Source organism: Aulonocara sp. 'chitande type north' Nkhata Bay, linkage group LG10, assembly GCF_057382095.1.
Source record: "Aulonocara sp. 'chitande type north' Nkhata Bay isolate Kocher_YH1m ecotype deep benthic linkage group LG10, A_spYH_male_GT1.1, whole genome shotgun sequence".
Lineage (NCBI taxonomy): Eukaryota > Metazoa > Chordata > Actinopteri > Cichliformes > Cichlidae > Aulonocara > Aulonocara sp. 'chitande type north' Nkhata Bay.
Genome location: NC_141353.1, coordinates 16,876,212 through 16,888,075, shown reverse-complemented (window position 1 = coordinate 16,888,075; position 11,864 = coordinate 16,876,212). Strand labels below are relative to the sequence as shown.

The following is an 11,864-nucleotide window of genomic DNA, read 5'->3' as shown; positions in this document are numbered from 1 at the left end:
TGTAACACACAACAGGAATCTCACCATTCTCCTCCTGCATCCTCATGATAAACAGGAAGAGGAAACAGACGCGAGGACAGAGAAGTGAGAGGGAATGAGCAAGAAGGCAACCGTGATCACATGTCAGCAGCAGCAAAAAACAAACAGGAAACAGCCCAGATGCAGTCTCAGTATCAGAAAGACTTCCCTCCCCCATCCTCCTGCCACAGGAGGCGGACACCTGCTTTCCCGCAGCCTGACAACATTGGCATCAACCCTGCGTTCAGGTGAGAGCAGGTTTATCATCATCACAGTGTCCTTCATGTAGGGAGCAGCTACTCTGTGTCTGCGTGCTCTGATTCTTCTGATTCACAGGATCAACTTCAGCACGGTCCAAAGAGAGACTTACCCAGGCTGGCCCATCGTGAATGTCGGGTACGGTGGAAGGCAAAGACCAGCTAAGCATGACTTCTAAGCGGCAGTGGAAATCATCTTGCATGTTTGCATACATGCATGATTAATATTAAATGTCAAAGTCATATTTAACAAATGCTTGAAATTTGTCTTGTCCCAGCATGTATTCCCAATAATCATACAGTAATAAACACAAACCAGTGGAAAAAAGCCTCAGTTTTCAGTGTGTTTGACGTATATGTGTTTGCACTAACTTCATTGTCTCTTCGTATAAATAACACTACAATTGACAGCTTACTACTCAGAACATACTTGGAAATAAAAGTCAGTTCTGCCTCTTGTTTTTTTCTGGTACATTAGAGAATTACCTTTTAATGAAATAAGAGATTCATTTCCCGTCATCTTTCATATTGATGACTTCAGAAATACTTGTGCACAGTTTAAGAATCCACCCAGTGACCCATAACCGAAAGCTGATTGACCTCACTGGGCAGGACCGAGGATCAGATGGCTGAGTAAGAGCTGAGTAAGCATTTGATTCAAATTCCTGAGTTGCATGTATATGGAAAAAGGAGTAAATGTGTTTGAATACTGAGTTTTCTTCCCTCAAGTATAAATCTTGCACAACACATCATTACCAACTCTGAAAACAGGGGTCACATGAGGCTACACTGGAAAACTACCCAACTTGGGAAATCTTAAACATGTTGCAACACTTTGACAAACAGTAACACCTTAGATTTCAAAACAATGACGAATTTTATTGTTTATGATATAATCTGATTTACATTTTTTAAAAAGAAATGGGGCTGACAATGTGCTCTTAAACTTATGCTTTTTTAAAAACAAAACAAAACTGCAAACTCATTTTACATTGTGAGTCACATATAGCCTTTGACCTTGAGTGGGCCGGACCAGCGAAACTTCCCTTTCTGTCAGTGAAAAGAAGTTTAACTACACATTTAATCCCTGGAATATCTTAATATCAGAAAAAGAAATGCAGTTTTGTTTGTCTCAGTTTATCTAAATGATAAACAACATTCTGTAGTAAATGGGGAAAAAGTCTGTTGGGACTTAAATTGCAAGAAATAAAATTTGAATTGTATATGTGGGGTAATAATATTTATGATAACTGTATAAAAGTACAGTTCCGATTTCCCAAAGCAATCCAATTGGACTCTTAAGCAGTGATTCTGGCTGCTGGCCCATGTTTTGATAGTGCTGGTGGAAAGTGCCTTAAAACTTTTACAGATGTTAGACTGAATCGGACATTGCTAGAAAAAATATTAGAGCCCAACCTGATTCCCTCACTGTGAGAGTCACAGCAGCCTGTCAGTGTATGTACTCCCTGATTAATATGGCAAGGAATGGCTTATTTGAATGCCGCTTTTTTCACATCTCTGTAGGTCAGTCTTTTTTAGCTACACCACAGAACTCTCAAATGTGCATTTATCTTGTACACAAAACCCTCACAGCTATACCATACCATCGACAGTCAGCTGTGGACACTCTCTTTCAGCATTTGGTTGCTGTGCACTACGTTTCATTTGGAGTCATGAGGGACATGTCTCTATTTCTATGTCCAGGACCAAAATATGTTGGTTGTAACAAGCGGTTATTTGAGTTACTGTTGCCTAATAAAATGGGTGGTAAGTGTATAAAATTATCTAAAAAGACTGAATGTCAAATGCTATCCAAGATCCAGGTGCCTGAACACTCTTGGGACAATGCATTACAAAAACATTCTTTAATAAAACACTGAAACCACAACAGCTTCTGCTCCACGGTGAATAACTTCTTACAAAAATTGTGAACATGCTTCACTTCATTTTTCTGTACAGTTCCATCTGATACACATGGTACAGTATCAAAAGGGTTTGGAAAGGTGAAACAAATTCTTCTATGTAGTTTATTTAAAAAAGAACTTTTGCTGCGTAGATGCATCTAGTCTTGTTGTTCTAACAGCATAACAATTATACATAAAGGTTGAGAAGGTGTGCTCTTTAGCTCTGCTCCAGATTCATCATTTTCTGAAAGCCTTTACATATCCTCCACACTCCATTTATAGGCCGCTTCCTGCACAGCCTTTTTATCTGCCATCCTCTGGTAGCGTTTCTGTTCAAAACCATTTGACCTGCAAGACACAAATAAAATAACCCTATTAATTATGATACGACAAGCTAAAAGGCCAAAGACAATCCATTCAATTAGGCGCAAATTTAATATAGACGTGGAAAAAAATGATCACAATTTCTTTACCATTAATGTGCAAAATGACAAACTGATGTGTGTATTAAAAACATTCAATATTAAACTACAGTTCTGTCCTCAACAGTTTTCCTCTGTCACCGATGCACAAACTCTACCTGTCAACTCCGTCCCAGCGGTACCCCGGTGGAATATTGAACCGGTTTGGAGGTGGAGCAGGGCCTTTATATCGAGGTTTCTCTACAAAAAATCAAAACAAACATACAAATAAATAAAAATACAAACAGTAGCAAAAACAAAACTGCTGCTATTTAAAAGCTTCTTACAAGGATTGACCTGGTGAAATAAAATAAAGTCATAAATAAAATAAAACATATATAATGTTAAACACCTTGTGTTTTTGTGCCACGGTCCTTTTTACGCCTGAGCATTGCAGCCATAGGATCGCCTTCTCTTTCCTGTTCTCTCAACATGCGGTCAAGATCCTCATCGTCACGGTGACGTGCCAGTGGCTTCTGGGCTTCGTGCAGCGCGTCCTCAAGTTTCTGCTGATGCATCTGGCTCTGTGCCAACCTATACATACATTTTAACATAAACCATTGAACCACTTTTATAATTTTTTATGTGGATATAATCACATAAACTGTGATATTTGAAATGATCATGCACATTTACCCTTTTCCCCACTGAGCGTATTTCTCGTCTCTTGCCGCTTTTTCACCAGCTTTCTTTTTCTGTTCATTTCTCTCTGAATCCAGATCCCTCCTTTTGCCACTTTTGTCTCTGAAAATCGTCTGAGCCTTACGCGATTCATCTGGTCAAAGGGGATGAATGGGTAAGTATGTAGAAACTTCATTATTTAATTTTAGGACTAAATAAAATACGACAATATAGATGATAAGCTGAAATGAGATGCAAAGCTGTATGAAGCTCTTCAATCAATGGGTGTAAAAATATCTTAAGAGAGAAAAGTTGATGAAACCTTCAAGTGGCTGATTGTGTTTTTCTCTGCGTCTGTTCTCCTCTTGCTCTTTCCTTAGAATGTCCACAGAAACCAGGCCTGCCTTTCCACCAGATAGCATCCTTTGGCCCTGGTTATAAAAAAAAAAAAAGACAATTGAAAAATATAACATTTGAGTGAAATCAGATTTGACATTAATCTTTGTTCCAACACAGTCTGCTTACCTGTGACTGGCCTGGCCTACGAGGTGGTGACAAATCTCCATCCGAGTCCCTTCCACTCGGTGGCTGCCCCCTGGGTGGAGACTGGTCAGAGTCTGAGCCCCGTTTAGTTTTTGAGGGCCTCCTTGGGGGAGATTGGTCGGAGTCTGAGGCGTTTCCCTTCAGGGGCCTTTTCCTCGGGGGAGACGGATCCGAGTCTGAATCATGTCTATTCTGACCCTTCTTAGCCACCGCTGACCGATGAGGATCCGGTGAGCGTTTTTTACTTAACAAGGATGAGCTGAGCTTGCTTTTGTTGGAGGCTGAATCTGACAAAGACACAGTTAATTTGTTAATTTTCATTTTGTAATGCCTTTTAAACAAAAATTAAAGATTTATTATTAGATCAAGCTATGTCTTTAAAATAAATTTCAATTCAAAACTCATGTTAAATGGGTCTCTGCTTTTTACTTTTATTCATATGCCACACCAGATTCCACTTTACAATTTAAATGGATCACTCACCTTTACTTTGCATTTTTTCTGACTTTCCTGAACACTGTCTTGGTGGTGACAAGTCTGGGGAGTCATGGCGTCTTCTCCTGGGAGGAGAGACATCTGGAGAGTCGTGACGTCTTCTCTTGGGAGGAGAGACATCTGGAGAGTCATGATGTCTTCTCCTGGGATGAGAGACATCAGGAGAGTCGTGATGTCTTGTCCTGTGAGGAGAGACATCCGGAGAGTACTTCCGACTTCTCTTTGGTGGAGAGATGTCTGGAGAGTCATGCCGGCGTCTCCTCAGAGGTGAGACATCTGGAGAGTCATGCCGGGTCTTTTTGACAGGAGAATCCTGTCCTCTTCTCTTTGAAGACAACTCGGGTGAGTCATGTAGACCTCTGCTTAATGAGCCAGCCTCTGTACTTTGATGTTCTTTTCCATTTCCTTCCTCTGTGTCATCATTTTGGTCCACTTTTAGGAGAGGAAGTAAAACTATAGTAAACAACAGTCTTAACTTAATATTGCACAAATCCCCTCCTACTTCTGTGACTTCTTATTTACCTCCAATTACTTTCCATCTGTTGCTGGTCCTAAAAACTTCCATCTGTTTCACTTCCTCAGGTCGATCATCAATCACCTCAGCAATCTGAACAGTTAACAAAAGATTAAGTTTTAAAACAGAACTTGTTGACATAACAAAATTACCCAAACTACAAGCATACCCATTTAATACAATAGATTAGATTTCAGCATTAAGTAAACGGCCTGTATTTGTATAGCGCTTTACTTAGTCCCTAAGGACCCCAAAGCGCTTTACACGTTCAGTCATCCACCCATTCACACACACTGGTGATGACAAGCTAAATTGTAGCCACAGCCGCCCTGAGGCGCACTGACAGAGGCGAGGCTGCCGGACACTGGCGCCACCGGGCCCTCTGACCAGTGGTGTCCCAAATCATCAGGCGCATTTTTATTGTTTAAAAGAACCCCTCATATACAGGAGCGTATATAGCATATGTTTCCGTAATCATTTCAACTGAATGAATGGACAGGTTAGCCAGGTAGCTAGCTAACGTCATCTTACCACCGGAGCTTCTTCTTCATCCTCTTCCTCAATCTCCGTCTGCTGTGTGACCATCTGTTTCCAATCTATGTCATCGTCCACTATTTTAAGTCTTGAATCAAAGAAGTAAACACGAGTAAGTTATTACATTAGGCAGTGAGGAAAACAGCGCTGCACAACAACAGAGTCGTTAACTAGCTTAACGGCTAACAAATACAGCTAAATCTGCGGCAAAAGTCGACTAAACCGTCGCCACCGGCTCACCCCTTCTCGGGAACCTTGCGCCGCTTCTTTTTTGCCTTTCCTTTAGATTTCAGGGAATCATCGTCGGCTGATAAATAACGTTTTAGGTACTCAGCCTTGGAGAGTTCCTGTCCTTTCTTACTGCATGTGGAAGCAGCCATCATTGTGTTGTTAGAAACTACGGGTGGCGCTGAGGTTCAAGAATGCCAGTTCGGATAGAGGATGCAAAGGATAGACTGAGATTGAGGCAGCCAAGCAAGCATGCCTAAATTGTAAACAATAATATTATTAATAAATTCGAAATAAGGGCAGTATAGTTAGCAAATATAATAATACAAATAAATTAATACAAATAAATCATGAAAGGGTTTTGAGGAATTTACCATTGTTAAATCCAATTTCACTCCAGGTGCAGTGCTGTGAAAGTATTTGTGTGATAAACCACATTTTTTGCTGAGGTGCAAAAGCGAGAGTGAAATAAGTGAACACCAACTGTGTAGTTATATAGTTTTAATTGATATCAGTAAGAGGAAGTTAAACTATCACCAAAAAATTGTCAGTCATGTGTTGGTATTGTTTCTATGTCATCAAAACAATGGTGGTCCAGGATTACTGACACTTACTGACACCATCACTTTATCAATGCTGGTCATCATGCCCTTTTGCTGCTAAAGTATTTAGTATTTAGTATTTAGTATTTAGTATTTATTTATTTATTGTCATTGTCAAGAACAATGAAATTGCGTTTGGGGCTTCCATACAACCCCCAAAAAAGAAGAAAATAATAAATACCCCTTAAAACCCAAGTGTACATATTTAACCCAGTGTGACTCCAATGCAATAAGACAATCCTTAGCAATAATGTTCGTAGAAATTCAGACAAAGACCTGAGAAACATGACAAAATACAACAATGCAACCCATTCAATATTATTGTACTGTGAGATATGATATCAGATATGATAGTTATCTATTTAAGAAAGAGGGGGGGGGGGGGGGGGGGGGCAGGAGGGGGAAGAGAATAAAGATATGATGCACCAATGGAGACCAGTTCATTGCTATTAAGAAGTTGGATATGGTTATTGTCCGTGAGAGGGGGGCAGAGAGTTCAGGAGCCTCACAGCCTGTGGATACAGGCTGTTGGCCAGTCTGGATGTTCTGGCCTGTATAGACCTGTACCTTCTCCCTGAGGGCAGCAGATGGAAAAGGTGGCGCGCAGGGTGATGTTGGTCCCGCAGGATACTGTGCACCCTCCTCAGACAGCGAGTGGGGAAGATATTACTGATCTCTGGCAGACTTGTTCCAATAATTCTGCCAGCTTCTTTCACCACCCGCTGGAGTGCTTGCTGATCGGCCTTGGTGCAGCTGGGGAACCACACTAGAAATCCATACGTCAGAACGCTGCTGATGGCACAGTTGTAGAAGTTCAACATCAGAGATCTGGGAATGTGTGCGCTCCGCAGTCTCCTCAGGTAGTAGAGGCGCTGTTGGGCCTTCCGTACAACTGAGGTGATATGGTTGCCCCAGGACAGGTCCTCGGTCACAGTTACCCCCAAGAATTTAAAACTGCTCACCCTCTCCACCGCCTCACTGCCAATGAAGAGAGGCAGATGGTTGTTATGACCCCTCTTCCGGAAATCTACAATGATCTCCTTGGTCTTTTTGGTGTTTAAGACCAAGTTATTGTCGTGGCACCATGACTCTAGTTGTTGCACCTCTGTCCTATAGTTTGTCTCATCATTGTTGGATATAAGTCCGAGCACCTACTTTTCTATACCTATACTCTAGGGGTGCAACGATACTCGTATCGATATTGAACCGTTCGATACAGTGCTTTTGGTTCGGTACGCATATAAGATAAGATAACTTTTATTAGTCCCACACGTGGGAAATTTGTTTTGTCACAGCAGGAAGTGGACAGTGCAAAAGTTGTGAGGCAAAAATTAGAATACAATAAGAATAAATACAGTACACAGCTGTACAGAATAGAATAAAATACTATATACAGTAGAATAAAATAAAATAAATATACAATAAGATAAAAATAGAATACAAATACAAATACTATATACAACTGAGTAAAAATACAACGATGACAGAAAGGATTATTGCACTTAGTATTATTGCATATGTATGGATGTGTGTGCTTAATCAGTTAAAGTCTTTATTATGGAGTCTGACAGCAGTGGGGAGGAAAGACCTGCGAAATCTCTCCGTCCCACACCGTGGGTGCCGCAGTCTCCCACTGAAGGAGCTGCTCAGTGCTGTCACAGTCTGCTGCATGGGGTGGGAGATGTTGTCCAACAGGGATGACAGCTTAGCCGCCGTTCTCCTGTCACTCACCACCTCCACTGGGTTCAGAGGGCATCCTAGAACAGAGCTGGCCCTTCGGATCACCCTGTTCAGTCTCTTCCTGTCCCCAGCAGAGATGCTGCCGCCCCAGCAGACCACACCATAAAAGATAGCAGAAGCCACAACAGAGTCATAGAAGGTCTTCAGGAGTGGGCCCTCCACTCCAAACGACCCGAGTCTCCGCAGCAGGTACAGCCTGCTCTGCCCTTTCCTGTAGAGGGCGTCTGAGTTATGAGTCCAGTCCAGTCTATTGTTCAGATGAACACCAAGGTACCTGTAGCTGTCCACAGCCTCAATGTCCATACCTTGGATGTTCAGTGGTTGCAGTGGAGAATGCTTGTGCCTGCGGAAGTCTACCACCAGTTCCTTGGTTTTACTGGCGTTGATCTGGAGGTAGTTCAGCTGGCACCAGTCCACAAAGTCTTGGGTCAGACCTCTGTACTCCTTGTCGTCCCCATCAGTGATGAGGCCGACTATTGCAGAGTCATCAGAGAACTTCTGCAGGAAGCACTGGGTGGAATTGTGGGAGAAGTCTGCAGTGTAGATGGTGAAGAGGAACGGAGCCAGAACCGTTCCCTGTGGGGCCCCCGTACTGCAGACGACCCTGTCCGACACACAGCCCTGAGTCCTCACATACTGTGGTCGGTCGGTGAGGTAGTCCAAAATCCAGGTAGTGAGGTGATGGTCCACTCCAGAGTTCTCCAGCTTGTCCTTTAGAACCGAGGGAAGAATAGTGTTGAAGGCACTGGAGAAATCAAAGAACATGATTCTCACAGTGCTTCCAGCGGTCTCCAGGTGAGCGAGGGAACGATGTAGGAGGTGAATGACGGCATCATCCGCTCCAATGCCAGGCTGGTAGGCAAACTGAAGTGGGTCCAGTGATGAGCTTATTAGGCGCCGAAGCTGAGCCAGGACCAACCGCTCCAGGGTCTTCATCAGGTGGGATGTCAGAGCCACCGGCCTGTAGCTGTTGAGGTCCTTGGGGTGTGAAGTCTTTGGCACTGGTACAACACAGGAGGTTTTCCAGAGCTGTGGGACTCTTCCCAACCTCAGGCTCAGGTTGAAGAGGTGCTCCATCACCCCACACAGTTGGTCCGCGCAGGACCTGACGACCCTCGAGCTGATGCCATCTGGACCCGCTGCCTTCTTGCCATTAATCCTCCTCAGTTCCCTCCTAACCTGGGTGGTTGAGAGAGACAGGCTGGAGCCTTGTGTTGAGTGTGTATTGGATGCTGCAGTTGGGGGTGGGGGGGAGTGAGCAGGGTGAATAGAGGAGGTGTGAAGTGTCTGAGGTGGAACAGCAGCAGTGGGGGTGGGTGAGTCTGCAGCCGATGTTGCAGACTGCCTCATGGCTGAATCAAATCTGTTGAAGAAATTATTCAGTTCATTTGCCCACCTCACATCCCTCCCAGGCAGTATCGAACAATACACAATTTTTAATTTATTTTATCAACTTTCCTTCTGACGATGCTGTCTGTGTTGAGCGCTCAGTGGATCTGCGCTCGACAGTGCAGCCTAGGCGGAGTAGTCGAACGCAGATTCACTGAGCGCAGGGCAAGCTAGCGAGACAGAAGTTAAACTCTCCTTGCAACATGGCAAATTGAACCTTCCCCACCCTAATTCAGAATCAGAATCAGAATCAGAAAGGGTTTTATTGCCAAATGTTGAGCGGGTTTACAACATTAGGAAATTGCTGCGGTGCTTCAGTGCAGACATATTGTTATAAATTAAGCTTAAATAGACATGAAAATAAAAATGGGAATAAGAATTAAAAGTGCTAAGTAGATAGATAGATATATACATGATATATACATGAGTGCAGGTGGTGATCAGTGCCAAACATGGAATGATGCAGTGAACACAGCGTAGGGTCATGTATTAGTGGTGGGAACAGTCATACGGTTATTGTTCATGTGTTCAACAGCAGAGGAGAAGAAACTGTTCTTTTGAGTTAAAATATATATATATATAATTTTAATAAATGACAAATTAAAAAGGCATGAACATTTTTTTTTGTATCGAAAAAATATCGAACCGTGACACCAAAGTATCAAACCGAACCGTGAATTTTGTGTATCGTTGCACCCCTACTATACTCCATACTGGTACCCAGGTTGTTGCACTGTATTTATTTGTATTACTTTATTACTTGTTATTCTGTTTTTTAAATCTGTTTTTTTTTTTTTTATTCTGTTTCTTCATTATTCTGTTTCTTTTCGCTTTTCGCTCTCTGTACGTAATTTTCATTCCACCTCATGTAAACTTGTGATGCAAATGACAATAAAGCTTCCTTGGATCCTTGAATCAGCATTGCGACTGACCTGTGATAATGTCTGAGCATCCAAGAAGTTGGCTAATTCAATTATCACTGGCAAACCAATGTGAGTAAACTGTAAACTAATCTGGCTAAACTAAATAGCAAACCTAACTTAAAAATGTATTTACTATATTCTATAAATTAATAAAGAAAAAACTTATACTGACTATTTGTTCTAGGAGAGAGTTTTATATAAACAAGCACATATTTGAGGACATTGCAACGTTATGACATTACAACAAAATGATTGGTCAGTACCAATGTTGATCCTGGATTAGCATTATTATACGGATGCAACACCAACACAAGGACATCAGATACACTGTCACTCATCATGAAAAACAGCATGCCAGAGTCATGCCATGGCCTCAACATAAAAGACAATACCTCTTACAAATACCTCTGTCATGAGAGTGATAAACACACAGTGCAACATTATAGATTACAGATTAAGTTACTAAACTGCTGATCTTTTGTCTTGATGCATGCTCAGTCATCCAGGTAATGAAATCCCAAAAAATGGATTCTGTTCATTTGGATGTAACATTTTGAGTGGGAGAAACACTTCGTAACTCATCCAAGTGACTTCTTCAGTCTCAACTGTCTGCAGGTTTCCTCAATCTCAAAAACCGTGCCTTTGCAGAATTACTAAAACTAGCACCACTGGCAAACAGTGGGTTGTGAGGTAGTTTCTTGATCATTAACCATTTATGACTGTCACTGCTCAGTGACAGAAATACTTATGAGCCCCTGAAACAAGCCCAGGAAGTGGTAACAGGAAGAGGGTGATAGATTGTCTGAAGCAGTTAGAACAACTGCTTCAGCCATTGTTATACACAGACACAAATTTTCAGAGGCTTAGAAGTAATTGAACAAATTAGCATTGTTTTAAATATAAGAAAAGTCAATGACTGAAGTCTCTCTCTGTCTTCATATTTCTCAGTAACTTCAGTAAACACATGTTCTGTTGGGCTGAGATCAGGTGAATGGCTTAGCTAGTGAAAAATATCTCATTTCTTTACCTCAAGAAACTCTTGGGTTGCTTTTACAGTAAGCTTTGGGTCATTATCCATTTGCACTGTGAGCCACCATTTGATCAATTTTACAGCATTTGGCTGAATATGAGCGCAGAGTATTGCGCTGTACAATTCACAGTTCATCCTGCTACTTCTATCAGCAGTCACATCATTAATAAACACTAGTGAACCGGTTCCACTGGCAGCCATATATTCTCATGCCATAACACTGACTCCACCATGTCTGACAGATGAAGTGGTGTGCTTTGTCACCTCGCAGTTTCAGACATGCAGATTTTCAGTAAGGTCAACAAGTTGTTGGACAATGACAGACCTTTTAAAATTTCCCCTCTCTGCACGATATATAATTAAAAAACAAAGCAAACAAAAAAAAACAACCGAGATATGATTGAAGTCCATACCACAGGCTATACCCAGGGACAGTCTATATTGTGTACCTTTAGGACCAATTGTCCTAAAACTCGGTCACCTATAACACCTTAAAGTTTCTGGCTTTGATCCTCAACCCGTTGGTAGGCAACTCTAAACATTACATCCAGAACAGTTAGTTTCGGTCATTGTGCAAGGGTACTGTTTATTCATGTTACAGCAAC

General features: G+C 41.9%; 1 protein-coding gene across 1 annotated transcript; it reads right to left on the bottom strand.

The window, feature by feature from the left end:
- Positions 1-722: 722 nt before the first annotated feature.
- Positions 723-5,751, bottom strand: bud13 (BUD13 homolog). Its single transcript, XM_086308695.1, has 10 exons — positions 5,588-5,751; positions 5,345-5,435; positions 4,822-4,906; positions 4,288-4,731; positions 3,787-4,091; positions 3,584-3,692; positions 3,277-3,415; positions 2,993-3,174; positions 2,760-2,841; positions 723-2,527 (listed from the first exon to the last, which is right to left on the bottom strand). Exons 1-10 carry the CDS (start codon positions 5,728-5,730, stop codon positions 2,434-2,436), a joined length of 1,674 nt encoding a protein of 557 aa, XP_086164821.1. The 5' UTR covers positions 5,731-5,751; the 3' UTR covers positions 723-2,433.
- Between the last annotated feature and the right edge of the window lie 6,113 nt (positions 5,752-11,864).

Bases quoted from the DNA above. Each gene is read 5' to 3' on its own strand.
- bud13 (XM_086308695.1), bottom strand. From the start codon at position 5,730: ATGATGGCTGCTTCCACATGCAGTAAGAAAGGACAGGAACTCTCCAAG. The intron at 4,732-4,821 runs GTAAATAAGAAG...CTCTCCTAAAAG, and splicing joins CAGATGGAAAGTAATTGGAG to TGGACCAAAATGATGACACA. The intron at 2,842-2,992 runs GTGTTTAACATT...GATTTTTTGTAG, and splicing joins CCGTGGCACAAAAACACAAG to AGAAACCTCGATATAAAGGC.